Below are 18,047 nucleotides of genomic sequence, written 5' to 3'. Positions count from 1 at the left end.
ATGAAAGTGTAGCTCTTTTCTTTTTGACCTGATTAAAATAGATTTTGAAAAAATTGTCATCAGACATTTTAATTAACATGTATTGTTTGAATAATAATTTCAAACTCTGTCTTTTTGTCTTTGTTCATTTGTTTTGTTTTGTTGGTTTTTTTCCCCTGTCACTTATTTTTCTGTTCTAATCATTTCAAACTGGGATGTGTAGGTGGCAGTAGGGGAAGTAGTGAAAGTGACCAATGGGGAACATCTCCCAGCTGATCTCATCAGTCTGTCATCAAGGTTAGAATAAAGTAGTTGCACAGGATATGTGTATGTGGGTCCTCATATACCAAATATGAATAACACTGCCATGTTGATAATCTTTGCTTTGCTATTCACCTTTCTCCAATAAAATCTACATATTTATAAAATTAGAAAGGGTACTTTTTTCAAATATAGATAATTAAAGTGAAAATATGCAATAACACATTAAGAAGTTAAAATTGTTTCACTCCTCTTGGTTTTTGCACTACCCCCATGGAATTTTATTAAACAAGTTGTCATGGAATAAACACAGTTAAACACCAGGTTAAATATATGTTTAAGAGGAATATACATGTTGCTACCAACTTGCTGTTTTCAGCAAAGAATATAGTTTAACATTGGTAGAACTGGTAGAGGACCCTCTGCACAAACTTGGATGTTGCACAATCTCTGCTGCATGTGGTGGCAAAAGCAGCATTGCCCTTGTGTACTGTGACAAAATGCATGTTTCTTAGACATGTCAGCTTTATGCTATTGTCTGCACTCTTACCACACTTTGTTTTTTCCCTAACCAATCAATGGGCCTGCCTTGATCTAACAGTAACTTACTTTGGAGGTCACTGTAATCTGCTGCACTTTTTGCAATTAAGCATGTGTCTCACTGGAAATGTCTTTGCTGCCTTAGTTTGTTTTAAAAGTGCTTTACAAAAACACTGTTTGGTTTTTATTGTTAACTAGTAAAAATATTAGAATTGTGAAAATGTCTTACACAGGTGGTTCCATCCAAGCAGGCTAAATAAAAGTTGTTTATATTTTTAGAGAAGTTTGCCAAGAATAAAACACTAGCCTGAATGTACCTTATTATATAATTCTTGACATTTTAATGCTTGTACTTTGCAAAATTCTGTTAAAATAACCTACTTAACATTATCTTTAACATATCCAAATAATTTAAAATTATGTCACTTATGTGTAGCCACTTTTCCATTAATAAAAGAAATTTAAAAAAAAATAGATGCTCGAATTCCATGCTAGAATGAAGGAAAACTCTAGAAGCATTAAAGTGGTGTAGAGACTAAACCTTTTTTCTTTTAAGTATTGCAGTGGTTTTATGATTTATTTGATCCTTTTCATAATCAAAGCTCTCTTTCTGTCTTGTTTCTGTCTTAAACTCTTGCTGTCTGCTCTAGTAAGCACTACAAATGCACTGCACTGTGCCATATCATAATCTCATGTGTAAAGACAGAACACTTCTGCTGTGTACAGTGATTTTATTATTGTTTCCTTTAAGAAAATGGGCTTTGGCAAACTTCTCTGAAAATGTAAAGTACTGTTAGTTTTTTATAGCTTTGGCTGTAAGTTACTCTGGTTTTGAAGATTTGATAAGACAAACCTGTATTACAATAAATAAGTATTACAAGATTACAGGAAGTTAATGGATTCTGCCCTCATTATAATTTTGAATTCAGGACTTTTTTTCTCTTAATAGTGAACCACAAGCCATGTGCTACATTGAAACATCTAACTTAGATGGTGAGACTAACTTAAAAATTCGACAGGTAGGAATTTCATTTCTGGGAATATTGCTAATATTATTTCTGTCTATTAATGCTTATAAAAACATTTTATTACATTGATAGATGTTCTGGAAGACTGAAGTTTTAGTGGTTTGAATAAAAAACTATAGATTATTGGCATCATAAAAGTGGAGGAATGAGTGGTTACTTCTAAGTCATTCTTTGTGCTTTGTTTCAGGGTTTTTCTTTGGGAGAATAGGTAGAAACAGAAGTGGTTTGGGTATTGGCTTTTTTCCAGAGAGCAGATGACGGGGCAGAAGCCCTACAGAAAGCAGCTGGTGGGGCCAGTGTTGTCCTTCAGGGACTGGTAGGGAATAGCAGATTTTGACTGAGTGTGCTGTCGCTGTGCAGGGGCATTCTTGCTGAGCTCTCTGATGGATTATGACCCTGTCTTGGTCATGGTATTTTCAGATGCCAAGGTGACTTTTTCACTGTAGCACCCAATTGCAACAGCAAAGTGTAGCTGATCCATTTTGCTCCCATAGGGATGATTGTTTTCTGGTCTTGCTGTTAGATTTATAATATATAGATTTGATATTGGGTAGTGTTTTTTAATGTAATGACAAATGAATTTTGTTTACAGGGTTTGCCACTAACCTCAGACATCAAGGACACAGAAAGCTTGATGCAACTCTCTGGCAGAATTGAGTGTGAGAGCCCAAACCGACATCTCTATGACTTTGTTGGAAACATCAGACTGGATGGGCATGGGTACGTAAATACAAGGGAGAAGACCTTGGGAGATTCAGTCTAACAGTAGACAGCTGTGTGTTCTTAAACTACTGAAGTAAAAATATGAATAGTAGATTTTCTTTTATGTATTGTCTGCTAAAGTTTACTCTTTTGTAAAACTAGAAGCATAAAACCTTCTACTGTCTACAACTTGAGTTGTTTTACAAGTTGTCCTTCAGAAAGCATTAAGTATTAATAATAGGAGAGACTGCTAATCAGATTCTGGCAGCTCTGGAATATGTGCCTAGAAACTCACTTCTTAGGCATGTCATTTGTTACAGAAGCTGAATAGAAATAATTTGTCTTTTTTATTTTTTTTAATTGTTCTTTCTTCTGTTTGTCTAAGTACAGAGCTCATTGCTATACACCTGAAATTCTTCTAATTTAGTAGCTGAAAAATGTTTAATACCTTAGTTTACTGGAAGTATGTTCCTTTAAAAATAGAAAATATGCACTTAGAACACACATGATTGTACAACTGCTTAAAAAATTCCTAAAATACTGAAATGCTGACCAAATACTGATAGTCAGGGTCCTCTGTGAATTCACAGAAGATTTATTGCTAGATCCAAAATTGCTGAATCCTTCATTCCCAAAGATTTACAGTATTTCTTATTTATTTGGTAGGTATTTATTTTTCCATATCCAGTATTGTTCATGTTTGTAGTTTTAGACTGATATATATAGTACTAGTTACTAAATATCTCTTTTTTTCCCCCTTAATATTCCATTTTTTATTTACTGATTTCTTACAGATGCATTCAGGGATTTTCAGTCGCAAGGGTGTGGATCTATTATAATTCCACTGTACTTGTCATTAAGAAGAGAAAAACATTTACCTGTAATTCTTCTCTGAAGGTAATAGTTATAACAGATCCACACATTAATTCCTTCTCTCTGGCTAGAAGTAAAAACATACTTTCTTTTTTAATCTAATAATTTAATTTTAAAAATTTGATTTAAAAAATCAATATTGAATGTGCTGATGGCTGTTATGCCTCAAGAATTTGTAAGAGGCTGCCATCTGCTGGTCAAGATTTTTTTCATTTGAGAAATTATATTTGGGAATATTTTGCCTGTAGTTCCTGTGCAGTAGGATAGTTCCAGAAGTGTGGTTCTAATATAATCTTTACCTTCAGTGAAAAAGAATTACAGGTAAGTGACTCTTTTTGGATCTTGGCCCTACTTCAACCTGAAAAATCAGGGATCTGTTCTTTTTCTGCCTGTTATAGAGGGAGTGCAAATTCATCTAATTGATATTTATTTGTCCAGATCTTTAGACCTTCCTACCACTGTGGGTCCAGCAGTTGTGATTTACACTTTATTCATTACCATCTTAACATATTGGCAAAAACAATAGAGGTAGAGGATTCTGAAAATATGTCTCCCTCTTCTTTCATGTAATATAAGTCACTGGAGTGCCATAAATGTTTTATCTTGTTGACCTTTTCAGTCTTTTCTTTTGCCCTTCGTGGGAGAGGAACTCAAAAAAAAAAAAAAAGGTTTTCTTTCTTTTCTTTTGAATATCCAGTAGTCAAGGAGACAGAAGACCATTACAGGTATTTTGCCTTCTGGCTAAATCTGTGAACTAGGAGAGGCAAAAGTTTTCTGGCTATCCTCAGCCTTTGAGTAGGGTGAACTAACCCTTATCACCAAAGTGTGCAGCTCTTTATTATGAGTCTAAGATGGATGTCAGCTTGGTTTTAGTTCATGAAGACAATTAGGTAGAGAAAGGAGAAAAGTTCTGTAGCCTGGTTTATATGAACCTACGATTAGACAGTGACTTGGTGAGTGGTGAGGGGATTGTGCAAAACAAGGTCAAATTCTGGTTATCCAGGGCTAAAGTATATGTTTTCCTGAATACATTCTCAAAATTTTGAGTAAGAGTGAAGTATACTTGTTAACAAAAACATTTTGTTTTGTAAGTTTTCACGTGTGTCTCAGAAATTACTAGTCTTAATATTCCCTCTGCCACGAAAACATTCTAAAATCACCTTCCCCCACTGAAAACATGCTTTACTGAATCCAATGCAGGCATGTTGGTGACAGTCAGTAGTTATGTAAAATGCAAGAGGAATGAGATGTATTGAACCAGTTTTAAGAAGTCTGAGTCTGGGAAATAAGACACTTGAGATGTCTGTCAAGCCATCACTTTATTAGAGCAGAGTGTGATGTATTTGTCATCAATGTTGAGTATTTGTCACATGACACCTGACAGATGTGGACTTTCCATACCCTGACTATACTCTTTGAGCTACCCAAAATGTTACTAATGTAATGACTTTTTCAGATGCTTTATATTTTGTATATCAGAGATACAGCTGCTGTCCTTAATCAGTTAATTTGTGATCTTAATAATGCATTGCTTTCAAACAAGTAGAGATAGTAACTGTTTCAGGTAAGAATTCCAAACACTAGGGCACTTTTGACAAGTGTGAACTGCCAGCTGTTAATTATAGAAAGAAAAGTACTAGAACAGGGCATGTTTATCTATGGAAAAGAGTAATAATTATCTAAAATGTCTGTATTTTAAGAAAAACTTGACATACATTATATATGTAAAGACACCATCCTAATTCAAGACAACTAAATGTTTCCTGTGTCTTTTGAGAGTGTGTTGCTCCTTAGCTATACATAGTTTTAAAAGAATAACAGAACAAAATATACCTGATTTTGCAGTTAAAAGAAGGCGCATGAAATATTATTGTGAATGTTAAATAACTGTGTTCATAAAGGATGGTTATTACATTGGAAGAATAGACTAAGTTAAGAGTTCACAAAATTATTTCATTTGAAAATTGCTTTGAAAATAAATTTTTAAGAGATAATTTGGGAAAAAAATTGATAATCATAAATCAGAGGAGAATTAGATATTTTTACTTGCAGTATGTTTGGTTAGTAGTGCCATATCAAAATTAGTAATCCATAATAAAAATTAGGTGGTAAGTAATATTTTTGAAACCTTCGATTTTTGGCCTGGTTTTTATCTCTCAAGTTTTCTTTGTCAAAACTCCCAAAAAGTTAACTGAAAATTAGATTCCCAAACCATTAACAATAATCATGTAAATGTTGAGAAATTAGTTTTAACAAAAGTTGATCACATTTAAACATTGACATTGACTGGTTTAGTGTTAAAATGTAAAATTTCTTACTTCTAGTACTGTTCCATTGGGATCTGATCAGATTCTGCTACGAGGAGCTCAGTTGAGAAATACTCAGTGGGTTCATGGGATAGTTGTCTACACTGGACATGACACAAAACTTATGCAGGTTTGTCCCTTGGATTTTGTCCAACATGTCTGTTTTATTACCTTAATTTACCATTCCATGGTACAGAAGCATGGCTTGGTTCAATACAGTACTAAAATGTCAGTAGTAGAGCATCTTTCATATCAATTAAAGGTAAGAAAAATAAAGCAATTTCTTGTTGTTTTAGTCACTTAGTCCCAAAGTAGTTTTTCCAATTGTAAGCATATTAATTGATTTTATCTAGTAACTTGTGCTTTGAAAACTCTTCATTAGCAAGTTCTGTTATCGCAGTTTGTCATTTTTATGTTTGACTGCTCTTTAAACTGCCTTGTTGTGGGGCTTTCTTTCATTCTTGACAGAAAACAAAATGAGGAGGGAAGAGACTGAAATTATTTTGCCTAATGTGTTTTGAAGTATCACAATTGAGATGCACCTGTTGAGAAAAAATAATTTCAGATTGGTCATTCATGCATTATTTATTGCTTTTCTAATTTATAAAATAGTTACTTGAAAAAGAGTGTCTGTATTGGCAGCTGTCTTCTGTTGCACTGACAAGGTGTATTCACATTCATTTTTAATGTTTACTGTTGGTGCTACCAGTGTTCTGTGTCATTGTTTAAACTTCTTATGTCACAATTCTAAAGCACAATTCATAGATTTATAAGCTGCTGGTTTTGGGGTTTTTTTAAGTAAAAGCATTAGGGCATTTTTGGTGATGATGTATTTGGGAGACATTTAGAAAAGGATGCAGTAACTTAAAAAGCAAGAGCCATGTTACATCATCTAATATTTAATAACCACTGTTCGTTTTTGTCTTTTGCAGAACTCAACAAGTCCACCTCTTAAAATGTCTAATGTGGAACGAATTACAAATATTCAGATTTTGATTTTGTTCTGCATCCTTATTGCCATGTCTTTGATCTGCTCCATTGGTTCAGCTATATGGAACCGAAGGCATACTGGAAGAGACTGGTATCTTGATCTAAATTGTAAGATCCAAAATATTGTAGTAATATGTTAGTATTTGGTTGCCTTTCATATTTGGAAAGAAGGATAATTACCTTGCACAGTGTGGTTTTTTTGTCAATCTCTCTTCTTTATTTGTTGACTAAAGTCCTTAGGCTAGGTACATCACAGCAAGTATAAAATTTGCCTTGCTGTGCCATCTGAGCTCTTGCTAAATTCAGGAAGGGCAAGATGGTTTGTTTGTCTCTACTTTTTTCAGGCATTCCATCTCTGCAGCTCAGCGAGGCCTGCATCAGTGTTCCACTGGCATAAACAGTCAGCTTCCTAGACATCAGTCTGAAGCCTCTTTGAGCTCTTGCTTATAGATTACATTTAAAACTGCAGTGACTTTTCTGAATTTTTATATTTGTCTTAGGAAGTGATGCTGTGGCTTTGTAATTTTTACAGGGCTTTAACTAATCAATAGACTCCTCCTAAAGAAGGTAAAAGAGAAACCCCAGGTCTCTTTTAGCATATTATACTGGGCAGCTGTAGGTAAGGTGGCTGTAGGGCAGTGTGATGTTGCACAGGCCTTCACAGCGGCGTGGAACACACTGACAGAGTCTGATCCTCTGTGAGCAAAAGGGATTTAAAAGAAGTTTTCATGAATATACTTTGCAGTCAATTATTCATGTTTTCAGAATTTCTTAGGACCCTTTTTACTTAGGCAGAACCAGAACTAAAACAAAGCTCCTGAGTACAAGGCTTTTGAATGTAGTCAACAAAGAGGGGTCTTTTGGAGTTTGGTAAGTTCTTAAAGAAAAATATTGAAGTCCTGATTTGAGGGCACTCCTAAAGTTTCTATGTCTGCATTTATGATGAGCTTTGCTTTCCTTCTTTTCGAAGCTGAGAAAGAAACTTTATTTTTTATTAATTAAGAAACTTAGCTTTTGTGTTTTCCTAGTGAGGTAAGAAAAAGTGAACTAGTTCATACAATATTGACAATTTTAGGTAATATCAAAGAAGGACATCAGATGCGCTTCATCTGTGCATTTTTTTTCTTTCTGGGAAATATAAAAGTTTTAAGAATATGGTGACTTATATGTGGTTAGCACAGTAGTGAAGCAGTACATAAGTTGCTCAGTTATTCCTGAAAAAAGAAACATGAAATAGTGGCCATTGACATTTTGGTTTGTGTGTTGTAAACCGAGTATCCATGTCAGTTTCTTTTCTGATCTATGTCCCATGATTAAATGAAATTATTTTGGGTTTTGTAAGGATGTCCTTTAAGGCTGTATTCAGCATATAGTTGTTCTGATACCAGATGTGTAAGAAGCATTATAATTTATATTTAAGTGTATTTTATCCCCCTTTCCCCTTAGTTATTTAATTTTTTAGCTCCCTGATCTTCTAGGCAAGTACATCATTTAATGCAGGAATTGATATTAATGAAAGTCTCCAAAACCTTCTTTCTTGGATCTTAAAGTAACAACCAAATCCACATTGGACAGGCAGTGGAAACCTATCTGAGGCCAATTTTCTTTGAGATACCTTAAATTGAGCTAGGCAGGCTTCATCTTTTGCCCTTTTGCTGTACTGCACAGCAGACTTTCCCATTCTCATCATCTCAGAGGTGCTACTGCTAGAGTTATCTTTGTAAAAAAAGCTTAAAACTTGAAAGGAAAAAGGAGTATAAAACTACTTGTTTTATATTTTAATATTCACATTTCCAGTTGTTTAGAACTTTCATGAAACTCTCTGATTTTATATCTCCCTTTCATGGGGTGTGAATTTACCTCTTTCAAAACATTTTGCTCTGTTGAGGGAGACCATATGATTGTGTTAAGGTGGATGGAGAAAAAATTCATTCCACTTTATATTTCCTCTTTCAAAATGTTAAACTATAATATTTTGAGTTTAGAACTTGGTTGCTTATATAGATATTCCCAGATTTTGATCTTAAAATGTAGAAAAAGAGGGAATGGCTGGTAAGTTTGCTCTTCAGAAATTGGAGATGAATGCAAAGATTGCTGAATTTGAACTCTGATATTATAACTGAGATCCTTAACTCTGAGGAAGGTCTTATCCATAGGCAAGTGATACTGTAATTAATTCCAAAGATACTTCTTAGAATATTTTAATAAAAATCAGCTGTTTATGCAGTATTTTGAATACAGTACACATATATACTTCTAATTACAGTCTCAAATATTTATTTGATTACTTTGTTTTTTGGCAGATGGTGGAGCAAGCAACTTTGGATTGAATTTCTTGACTTTTATCATTCTCTTCAATAATCTTATTCCAATCAGCTTGTTGGTTACACTTGAAGTCGTTAAATTTATCCAGGCATATTTCATAAATTGGGTAAATATTATTTTTGTAATACTGATTTCTAAAATCAAGTGGTTCACAAGTAAGTGAAATGATGGATTGCTTTTTTATGTATACATTTTTTTTCAGACTTTTTCTGAATGCTGTTTTTTTATTATTAGTGGAATCTGAGGAGATAATTTCTTTTAGTGCACTTATAGCAGCACCGGATTGATTTTTGGAGCATGTTTGTTGTGATCCACTCAGTAATTGTAGAGGAGCAAACTGAGCCTTCTGTGGATTGCAGAGAGAAACTTAAGGTTCAGATGTTCCCCAAAACATGATTAAAGCCAAACGAGTTTAAATGTTGATACCAAAGAATTGATACATTTTATCTAACCGTAAATTAGAAAGAAGGGAATAGAAAAAGAGGGTGGAGGGGATAGTAAGAGTGAGAGAGATTAAATAGAAATATATCAGATTAGGTAGAAATATATCATCCCTCTGTGGGTCCCAGCAATGTGTCATTGGTCCTCTCCATCTGGTCTTCTTGGTGGTGAGTGTCCCCCTCTGAAAGGCATAGAATTCAATATTTAATTAACCAGCCTGATTTGGGCCATGTGGAGATGTCCAGGGCAAGTTTGAGACTGGCTCTGGCAAGACTCTGGATTGGTTGCATCATTTTGCATCATGTGTGGTGCTCTGAGGCATGGCTTCAGGAATGAGTCTGGGGAGCACTTTGGGGGTCTTTGGTGATTGTGACACCCCCTGGCTTGCTCCTCACCTCACATGAATGTCCTGTGGATGTGGCTTTCCTGGGGTGGTGGGGGGTTGTTTCACAGCTGAGCCAGTTTGTGGGATGGAGGATGGGTGTTCACTGCCTCTGACCAGAGGTTGCACCACACAGCCAAGGCCCTCCTCCTCCTCCACCCTTGGTGGGTGGAGAGTCTGTTCAAACCTGGCAGCAGGAGATAAGGTTGGGAGTTGTGGCCTTCCCCAGCCCAAAGCTAGGGAGGGATGATTTTCAGGGCAGCTGCTGGGCTTGGCTCTCCAGTGGATGCTTTCCCAGCCCTATCTGTTTCTTCCCAGAGCTGAGATGATTGAACAAAAGTATCCTTTTATCTTATCTCAAGTTCTCTTACTAACTCACAGTCCAGGGTTTCATTCATGGGGCCCATTCAAGGTGGGCTTTGGTGATGCAGCTTTTCACATCAATGTTTAAGCCATGAACTATAACATTTCAGTCTCTTGACAGTGTTTTTCTGCTTTTTACTTTCTCATTTTTGGTATTCAGATACCAGTTTCATTCAGAATGATCAGAAGAATGTGTTTTGCAATGCTGGAGAGTTTGGCATTTTGCTTTGGCATTTTGCTTTTGGTTGTTACTTTTTCTGAGCACAACCCTAGTTTAATGGAGTGGGGGTCATTGTACAAAGGCAGTATCAGTGTCTGCTAGTATTATCCCTTATGAAATATTTAAAAATCATTTTGACATTCTCTCTTTTTTTTTTCTTAATGAATTAGTGGGGAAAATGAAAGGTTTACTCTGAGTGGGAGTGAGCTGTTTTCCTTAAAGCCATGTAAACATGCCTTCAATTTTTCCATTTTTTTCCGAATGTAAATTTATCATAGCATTCTGAACACTTTAATCTGATTCCTTGATCAAATGTGTGAAATAGATTTGTATGTGTAAGATATATTATGGAGATATAAATAAGAATGCATGTGAAGTAGCAGGTGAAACATATGCTTTATTTTAAAAGTTAAATACTCTCGTGAGCAGTCAGCTAGTTTCGATTTTTTGAGGGTTTTTTTTTGTGCTGTAAAACAAAATGTTCACAAATTGGAGAATGCAGTGTAATTCTTCCTTAATTTTCTGTATTTTAAAATAAATATTCAACAAAGACCCATCTTGAATGTGTAGATTACCACTGTTTATACAAGAAATCAGAAAGGCTGCTTTAACTTCCTTTCTTGCCCCAGTTTCTCATTATAAGGGATTAGTTGCCTTTTATTTATCCTAATCTGGGACTCTGGACATTTATGTTAAGTAATATTTCTCTTTGTGTGTAGATTATATTTGTATGGAGAAGTTGGTCATCTGCAATCTGTTGCACTACATTACCATGTTTGACAATGTTTTAATCTTTTACTGTATTTGATAACAAACTCTGATGTTTATTTAACAAGTAAGAGGAAAGGAATTCACACCATATGAATTGTATCTTACATTTATTGTGTACTCTCAAACTTATCTTCATGTTTTTATCTCAAGATATATTTATCTTGCTATTTAGAAATGACTGGTTGTGCATACAATAGAAATAGGTAATACTGACTTCTCCCTATGAGTCATTTCTGCTTGTTGCTAATGTCATTTTAAATGTGTGGGTCAACTGTTTTTCAATATACTGATCACTAGAAATAATCTGAGCAAAATTACCCGTGAGAAAATCTTATTTCTACTGGGGACTCTTGGAAATTATCTGATAGTGTCTGTGGCTTCTCATGTTGAAACAATCTTAGATCGATCCATTCATGTGTGATCTCTTCTTCTACACTTAACTGCTCTATTTACGTGCTAGACTTTTTGTGAAAATTCTGAAGGACAGATTTTTAATTACATGTACTTTTTATCTCTAGGACATAGATATGCACTATGAACCTACAGACACTGCTGCAATGGCTCGTACTTCCAATCTCAATGAAGAACTTGGACAGGTAGATAAAAGAATTACTGATTCTAACTTTGTATTGAAATTATTCTTGTGAGGATTTATTTTTAAAAAAATACACTCTTGACTTGGTATTTGCTTATTTCTATTCTCTTTGTTTTGTCAGATATTTTTAAAACTACTTTGCAGTATCAGTGAATTAAAGCCAGTATTAAATGAACAATCTCTTCTGTATCAATGTGCATGTGGTAATCACAGAAGATTGAAGTGTATCAATAAAGTTGCAAAATCAAAGGAATTTTGAGCATTAAGGCTGTCTGTGGCATAAAATTTAGTCTCAGTATATACATTTATGATAAAGTGTGTCTTCAGTATGTCAGTTTTTTTCTCACATTGTCTGCATTCCTCAGAAGTGACAGCGAGTATCTCAGGGTTGAATCAGTTCTATGCATGTCCTCTTTTCTTGCCACTAAAGACTGGAAGCCGTGAATGGAATGGGGCCTGAATTAAACCCTGGAAATTTGGGCTTAATTCTTTGTGCTTTGGAGTTATCTTTTAATACTGTAAAATCAGTTTGACTTTTCACAAGACATCACTTGTTATATGTTCATATTTGAGAAGTATGACTTAGAGCAAGTGTGCCTGGGGCAGAGGGTGTGCTTCTAGAAGAACTACACATGGTATTTGCTCTTTCAGTCAGTTGTATTTGCAGTCTGGCTTTAAAAACGTGCTGAGCTTTCTGGAACACTGGTGGTGAGCAGCTCTTGCTGTGGGAAATAAATTACATGCTCATTTAATTGAATTGTATTATGAACACAAGTATGCATGTTCTTGCATTTCCTAATCTAGAAGTTCTCATAACTAAATCTTTACTTTATTGCATGGGCTTGTAAAAGTTTTCTCTAGCTTTCCAAAACCAATAGCTCAGATTTAGCCATATAGTAAAGCAGTCCTAGGGACTAATATGTGTCATTTGGAAAAACTGCTTGAAGGTTAGCATGTTTTATGACTGGTCTACATAGAGGAGTACAGAGCCTTTCCCTGTTGGGTTTAATATGTATGTGCAGAAAATTTTGTTCTTTTGCTGGCTTTGAAGGGGAGTACAAGCTTCTCTAGTAGGGAAGAGTCTTTGTTGAATCTTAGCTTTCCTTCTGTTACATTTTACACAATCTGTTTTTTCTATCTCTGCAGCTAGTTTGTTATTCACATTCCAACACATTCCTTCCTTTTGACTTCAGTAGTTTTGTCTTCATTTCTTAGGATTCTCATCAAATTCTCCTTCACCATTAAGAGCTAGTCAGGCTTCTTGGGATCTCCACTGTCATTTTTTCGGCAGATTCTTAATTTGAGCAGATTTTTGTAAGGAGACCGAGGGACTCTACTAAAAAGAGCAGGTTTCTTCTTTGAAGTACATGAGGGTTGCACATGTAATGAAGAGATTTGCCCCAAGAGATCTTCAGGTTTTAAGAAAGGCAAAACTTTGGTGTTGGGAAAAAAGGTTGACTTTTTTTAGCTGCAATTCCCACTTTCCATTGTGCCCACACACACAAAAATATAAAATATACTATTTGCTGCATAAACCTGACACAGAAAGATTCTTATTACTGCTGATTTTACTAAGGCATAGTTCCTCAGAAACATTTTTACTAATACATAGTTTTATTAGTCCCAGATATAATGTAGTTAACTCCTAATTAAGAATTCTTGGATTTTTTTTAAATTAGAAGTAAAATTTAATGAATTGAAGTTTACCTGTGACTCATAGAACTTTTGGTTCATCACAGACAACCTCATTTCTTCATATATTAACTTTTTTTCATAAGATCAGGTTTAAACAAAACATAAAAATATCACAGGTTCATGTACTTCAGCTTTGAATTTTAAAATGCTCTACCTAGTAGTTTCTGGAACGGAAGGATTTATAATGCCAGGGGTATAGAAGATGTAGAGTAGGTAGAAAGGAATATATTTCTCCTTTTCCTGTAATTTGGCATTTCTGAGCTGTTGTGCTTTTACTAAGATGTGGCCTTTAAGAAGATACATCTATGTCAAAAAGATTTGCATATATAGATACTTTACTTAGCATATTGCTTTCTGTCCGAAGTTTACTGTTTTACTGGCAAATTCAGTGGTCTTCACAAGTTTCTTGCACTTCAGCAAAATGTAGAGTGAGGGATGGTTAATTACACCACTGTGCACTGAAGAAATCTTAAGTTTCCTGACATCTCAGTTGATTGATTTCTTTGGAAGTGGGTATGAAGGCTGTGTATCTGCCATGTTTATGTATTGATTTTGTTGTTGGATTTTTTCCTATAAACTGTTAAAATTGCAGAACAGGTAAAAATATTTCATATGTTGATAGTCATGAATTGTACTAGATATGTCACTAACTGCTGAATGTTGATGTATAATGGATTTTATCATTCATTTAGGTCAAATATATATTTTCTGACAAAACGGGTACCCTGACATGCAATGTCATGCAATTTAAGAAGTGTACAGTAGCAGGAATTGCATATGGGTAGGTATTTTTATATATTCCTTCATCTGTGTGCCTCTGCCTGTCCATATGTACTCATGCATTAATACTGTAGTTAAAATAAACTTACATCTGAAAATATCTACAACTCAGTCAGCTTTTTGTGACTATAAAATATTACTCATAAGAGACAGGATCACGTCTGTCACGAAGTCTCTTTTTGCAAAGAGGAAAAAAATAAAGTTGAGATATCACAGGCTTTCTGCTGTAAGGCAGCCTCAATATCTTCAATATGCATGGTTTTGCCATTGTTTACCCTGTTTAATGTTGTAACCAAGAAAAGCCTGAAGGAGACTTGCAAAAACTTGGTTTGTTAGAGTTTATGAAGTCTCAATAGAAAGACCATATTTTTGCAATTTTCATTGCAATCTAGGCACTAGCAAAATAGCTACAAAGCAGGGCTTTTTGGTAATTTTGTTTTATTAACTAACTACTTCTTTTTAACACATGATCCAATTTTTTAGCATTTGTGATTCTTTCTCCTGTCCCTGTTCTGTTTTTTCCTTGCTTCTTGTGCAGCCATTGCCCTGAGCCTGAGGATTATAGTGTTCCTTCAGATGATTGGTAAGCTCTAAAAATCATTTAGCTTCTGCTGTTTCTTGAAGATTCAGGTTTAAAAATACTGAGCAGTATATTTAGAGATGGAGCTGAATGTGAGATATGTTACTGCTCAGAAGTTAATTCAGCATTGAATTCACACAGACTGACCATCTTACACAAAGTTATGCCGTTCAAATTCTGTGGCATTAGGTTGCATACTCTGGAATAGAATCTCTAAGTGGATCCCTGAAATATAGTGCAGTCGCTATACTGACAGTCCTGGTGCAATTCAGAACTACTTATTGGAGAGAAAGTTTTGTCTTTTATTATATATCTGGTACTATGTTAACTTTAATCACACTTTTCTACTGGTAGTCAGTAGTATGTTAGTAATAATCAATACTATGTTTAGAAAAAAAATCCATATTTGAGAGTGAAAAATATGTGATGTTATTGTTGCTATTTTACTTCCTCCAGATAGTTTTAGAATATTAGCACTACATAGTTCTTAACTGGAACTGAGATTACAGCACCCAAATACACCTGGGACTAACATTAATGTCTTAATGAGGACTTCAGGAAAGAAAAGTCCTGGCTTCCTTTCTGCTGTCATCTGCATGAAGCCTTGTGCTTCTTCATCATACTTTCTTACACTAAATATTTGCAATACCATTCAAAATAAGCTCAGATACATCACAGAAAGAAAAGTTGTTTACAGTCTTTAAATTACCATTATTTTATTTGTTGAAAGTGACAACAAGACTTGGAACACAAAATTGGAACATGTTGTCATCTTTTGTTGAAAACATTTGAAGGAAAAAAATAATGACTAAATTAGAATTAATAATTCTTTGTTTAGATAGAAAAAAAAAAGGCAGAAAATTTCCTCCTGCAACACATAAAATGTAGTTCACAGCCATAACCCAGAATCTTACCTGACCTGAATATCATTTGATATAGAAGGAAAATGTTTCCTAAAGATACATAAGTTTGCTTAACTGCATACAAGGAATTTCATTAAAACAAGGCAGTGCTTACATGAAATGAAGCATGCTTGCTTATAAACCATTAATGAAAAAAGACTGGTTTTGAGTAAATATTTATTCACATAAATATCTTTATGAAGACATCTGAAATGGATAAACTGATATTCCAACAGTAGTTTTTAAAAAAAATGAATCCAAACCTTATAGGCAAAGAATATATTAGAAATACTTAAAAAAATTATATTTGAAATTTCTTAGTGTGTAAATCTATTGCAATTAATAAAATCTCTTTGTGCCAGTAACATTTCTAGCCCTAACATGACTAATATACTAAATCCCAAATCTTCTGTATCTTTTTTTTGTATTAGAAAGAGTTGTTCTCTGCTTCGTTAAAACTTACACCTGCAAATATTTTCCTGTGTTTTAACACTGCGAATCCAGAAAATTTATATCAGAAAGCTTTAAGCAAACAAAGCTTAAAGCTTAGGCTCTGAACAAATATAATGTGTCTGAAGATGTTAGTATTTGGCACCTCAAGATCTATTTGTTTTGCATTCAGAAAAGAAGTCTTGGTGAAGAAGCATACTTCAGATGTTTTGCTATAATTACAAAGTTAGAAAAAGTACTCCTTGCATGGCAGTACAGAGGAGATTCTGCACTTTGTATTCCTCCATGGTACTTACTGCAGGACTAAAACAGCTCACTTTTGGTTTTCATAGAGAATCTTTAGACTGCCTTTGATGTATATGGTTATTCTTCAACTTAAATCACCAAATATATTTATTCTTTGTAAGATTATGTAATCTAAAGTAAATGAGAAAAAAATTCCTTCAACTGGATTCACATTTCAGCAGTTTTGTTTTACTAAAATTCAAAGTCATCTAGATGGTCTTAATACTTAGGCTGTAGTATTAAGACTGTAGCTGTAGTCAGCTGCAGTAACAAATGTTCCTAGAGGTATCTACATATTTGAGCTCTCACATTCAGCCAGAATATTTGTGCAATTTGGGGGATGCTAGTGTATGTCTTCTCCAGAACCATCTCCTCCTTGCGTCTCTTAAGTCCATATTAACCACTGTTGTTATGTCTTCCTTATCTTTCCATTTCATATGTTCCTTTTTGATCATACGCAATAAAAAGCAAATTCTCTGCATGCAGACTTTTCTGATGTCTGAACTCATTTGTTTACCTCTTTCAGATTCCAGACTTGCTTTTCTACAGACATTTAGAAACTTACCCTAAAAATGCTAATTTCTTGATGAGCTGTGGTCTCTTTGGGCCTGTATATTTTTTGTGCCCCTTTTATAATCTCATTCTAGAGACCAGAAGACAAGAAGCCTCAGTTTTACATTGTGGATTTATTTTTACTTCATCCTTCATTACCTAAATTCAGCAGAAAAACTTTGCTGGATTTAAGCGTATTTGTATAAACCAAGGTTTCTTTAAATTAAATAAACTTTGGAAATGTGAGACAAGTATCTTTTCAATTCTTTTTCTCACAATACATGATTGCAGCCTTTATTATAGCCCAAAACTTGTGTTTGGATGATTTGTATATAAACTGTTAAAATCATGCTAAGAGTGACCTCTTTTTTACTCAATTATTTCTAGGCAAGGCCCACAAAATGGAGAAGAAAAAACATTTAGTGATGTGTCATTACTGGACAATCTTCAGAACAACCATGTAAGTTAAATAGAATCAATTGTCATTGTTTTGTGACATGAAGCCATTGCTTCCAGTAATTCAAAAGATCATGTCCTTTGAGGGAAAACAAATAAATTGTGTATTTATACAAAATCAGCATGAGCTCATGAATAATTGTTGCTGATATAAGTTAATTAGATCCACCCCTTATTTTCTCCCCATGTTTTTTGTTTTGATGTCATGGTTCAGATGGTATAAGTTTGAAGTAGTCTTATGTTCTTCCTTCTCTGGGTGTTTTACTGGTACTCCTGCTGTTCAGATGATGTCTTGACATCCATTGAAGCTTTCAGGATAAACTGAGCTAACTTAACATCCTGACATGACTTACCTGGGCTTGGACAGGAGTCAGGAGTTTACCATATGCATTTGGTTTGTGTACATGCTTCCATAAGGTTAGATCTTCAGATCATGAAATGAAGGAGGCATTTTGGAGACTTATCTTTGCCCCAAAGAGACAATACATTTCTCAGGAAAATAAGTTATTTATTATCTGATTAAGAAACAGTACTGTCATTATCAATTTCTGCTTTTTGTTTGCGCGAGGGA

At 34.5% G+C, this 18,047-nt stretch overlaps 1 protein-coding gene across 3 annotated transcripts in view; it reads left to right on the top strand.

Moving 5' to 3' along the window:
* ATP8A1 (ATPase phospholipid transporting 8A1) overlaps positions 1–18,047 on the top strand; it is a 102,791-nt gene that overhangs the window by 20,374 nt on the left and 64,370 nt on the right. The window contains exons 7-16 of one of the 3 annotated variants that reach the window (XM_064710327.1): positions 203–276; positions 1,730–1,799; positions 2,401–2,528; positions 5,708–5,819; positions 6,622–6,787; positions 8,983–9,110; positions 11,700–11,777; positions 14,164–14,252; positions 14,790–14,834; positions 17,408–17,480. In XM_064710327.1, the coding sequence (XP_064566397.1) occupies positions 203–276; positions 1,730–1,799; positions 2,401–2,528; positions 5,708–5,819; positions 6,622–6,787; positions 8,983–9,110; positions 11,700–11,777; positions 14,164–14,252; positions 14,790–14,834; positions 17,408–17,480 (963 nt within the window). The remainder of the gene's footprint in view (positions 1–202; positions 277–1,729; positions 1,800–2,400; positions 2,529–5,707; positions 5,820–6,621; positions 6,788–8,982; positions 9,111–11,699; positions 11,778–14,163; positions 14,253–14,789; positions 14,835–17,407; positions 17,481–18,047) is intronic. The other 2 variants (XM_064710328.1, XM_064710329.1) reach the window with 2 other exon arrangements.

The sequence above is a fragment of the Zonotrichia leucophrys genome, chromosome 4, assembly GCF_028769735.1.
Source record: "Zonotrichia leucophrys gambelii isolate GWCS_2022_RI chromosome 4, RI_Zleu_2.0, whole genome shotgun sequence".
NCBI lineage: Eukaryota > Metazoa > Chordata > Aves > Passeriformes > Passerellidae > Zonotrichia > Zonotrichia leucophrys.
This window is presented reverse-complemented; position numbering and strand designations above follow the sequence as displayed.